This window comes from Vicugna pacos, chromosome 11, assembly GCF_048564905.1.
Source record: "Vicugna pacos chromosome 11, VicPac4, whole genome shotgun sequence".
NCBI lineage: Eukaryota > Metazoa > Chordata > Mammalia > Artiodactyla > Camelidae > Vicugna > Vicugna pacos.
The window spans coordinates 99,654,771-99,657,270 of NC_132997.1; the positions used below are offsets into that span (position 1 = coordinate 99,654,771).

General features: G+C 49.6%; 1 protein-coding gene across 9 annotated transcripts in view; it reads right to left on the reverse strand.

Moving 5' to 3' along the window:
* EBF3 (EBF transcription factor 3) overlaps window positions 1–2,500 on the reverse strand; it is a 117,817-nt gene that overhangs the window by 12,119 nt on the left and 103,198 nt on the right. For all 9 annotated transcript variants that reach the window (XM_072972128.1, XM_072972126.1, XM_072972125.1 and 6 more), the window contains exon 11: window positions 549–637. In XM_072972128.1, the coding sequence (XP_072828229.1) occupies window positions 549–637 (89 nt within the window). The remainder of the gene's footprint in view (window positions 1–548; window positions 638–2,500) is intronic.

Here is a 2,500-nt window from a genome sequence, read left to right on the forward strand (position 1 = left end):
CTTTGTTGAATTTAAATGGAAAGTCCCCCTAGATATTAATGTGTGGACTTCATTTGTTAGCCTGCTAAGTCAGGGACTTATAACAAAAGCTTTGTAAACAAAAGATTAAACTGAATCGAGCTTTAGAAAATGAAAGGAAAACAAGAGTCAAGTAATCACAGATCAGACTGGGGCTGCTCAGATTGAAATCAGCGCGGGCTACTGGAGTGGAAAATGTTTAATTGAACTATTTCATTACGCGGAAGTTTATGTCCCCCTCGCAGAATCCAAAATATGTGTGTCAGAGAAGCCTTTCCTCTCCTCCTTTAAAAATACGGCCCCGCGGAGACAAAACACACCAGTGGGTTTGGCGTGGCCTCCTTCTGCGACCCCTCACCCACCTCCGAACCCGGCCGGGGCGGCCCCCACACCTGCCGGCCTTGCCATGGGCGAGGGAGGGGGTGGGGCGCCTGGAAGTGCCCCTTTCCCAGAGCACCTGCTGCCCCCAAACCGGAACCAGCCCGGTGGTGGCCCCACCGTGAACAGGGCACCGCTTGCCCTTTACTGACCTTGGGTAACCTTTCGGGATCACCCGGATGTCGTGGGATCACCTTCTGCAACCTCTGAAAGCCGTAATCTATGGTTGGTTCATTAAGGGCTGCAACAGGACACAGAAATGCAGGTCAGGTTAATTACTTTTATGTCATCCATTACTCGTTTATTGCAGGCTTACAAACAAATGCGTAATTCTCCTTTTCTGGCGTTCCTGAAGGCGAGTACCCCCGAATGCCAGTTCTGTCTTAAAGAACAGATCGCCCCCCCCTTTCTTTGGCACGCAAAAGCAACGATTATTTCTAATCTATAATTAGACTGGAAGAAAGTCAAAGGGTTACTCAATATATTGTAAAAATGGGAGAGCAGTCAGAAAGTTGCAGGTCTCGGGGCCACACACAGCAATCACCACGGTGGTGATCACTGTCTGCCTCTCTCGGTGCCTTCCGCACTGGCCAGGGATTTATGGGAAGCTGGCAATTATGACATATGTCCAGCCACCGCCAGCTCCAGATTTATCCCTGTGGTCCTTTTTTGTCTAGCACATTGCCTGAGCACAAACCAGGCGGGAGGGGCCTTTATTCCTGCACTGCTTTAATAATCTGTGAATGGCTGACTGCAGACCGATGGAGGCACTATCATTCCACCAGCCTCACGAAATTGCCGGCCACAAATAGTAATTAATCTTTTTATCCCTCAAATTGTAATTTTGACTATGAACTGTGCGCAGCCATAAATCAGCAGCACACGCGCTGTGTACAGTGCATGAATCACGGCCGGGACTCCGGCCGACTGCACCCTCTGTGTTTAACAAGCTTTATAAGGAGCCATTGCGCTTTATTATGGCTCTGCCCGACTCCAACAAAAACTGAGCCCGGAGGCCCGGGGACGCGAGTTAAGATGAAAATACTTATTAGAGTACATTACTTCTTGATGTAGATACCGCTTTCCGTGGAGGAACGCCACGGTGCACGGCGCGACATAAATCAGGGGGTTTTCTGAGACTAATAAGAGCTGCCGCCATCTACTCGTTACTCCGCCCGCGATTTGGGCCATCACTCATTAGTCAGCACGTAACTTGATGATTAACACCACCCAACTCAGCAGGTCTGCCGAGCGCCACGGACACAAAAGGCGACGCCTTCAGCGAGCAAGGTTAGAGGCTGCCTTTGAACGTGCTTTCCGAAATAATTGGTCACCGTTATCCTCCGGCGCGCGGGCTGCCGGTGTCAACGCCCACGGTGGGTCTCGTAAGCAGCGCCGGAAGCCCCGCACGTACACTCAATAACCCGCCCGAACGTCGAGGGCCACGATATGATTTGACATTCCATCATACAACCCGGAGACAAAGGTCCGCACAGGAATGTGAAGTAAGACATTTTCTTGTTAATAAAGCATTGATCCGACATATTGATTTTACATGACATGGCTTTTGCTGCGATTCTGCCCCTCTTTTTTCCTTTGCAAATAGTCAAGCCCTTCAAAATGCCTCCGCGTCTGTGACATGGCAAAATTTCTAACTCTCTGTGATGTAAATTCGGTATGTGTAAAACCACTTCATAATCAAACCATTAATCATCGGAAGCTGTCAGCAGTGACTTGGGGGACAATTTGTCATGTCTCTGCCTGGCCGGGACAAGGGTGTCGGGAAAAGTGCGGTGCGGGTAGCAGGGTGGACGGGCCTCACCCAGAGACCTGGCCCAAAAAGGATCAGATGAAGTAGTCACGTTTCCTGATTAGGGAACAAAAAAGGGTGGCCACTGTGCTTGCCTGACATGTCAGGCTCCCCCTCTCCCCCAGCTAATCACCATGACTGTTTGACTTAATGAATCGGCCTGATGAAAGGTGATCAGAAAAGATAGATGAGCAGCTGCTATTGATTTCATGCAAATACCCTGACAGGTGATGGGTGCTTTAATGCAAGCTTCCAGAAGCTTTATGACTTGTAATAACCATACTCTCGTTCTGC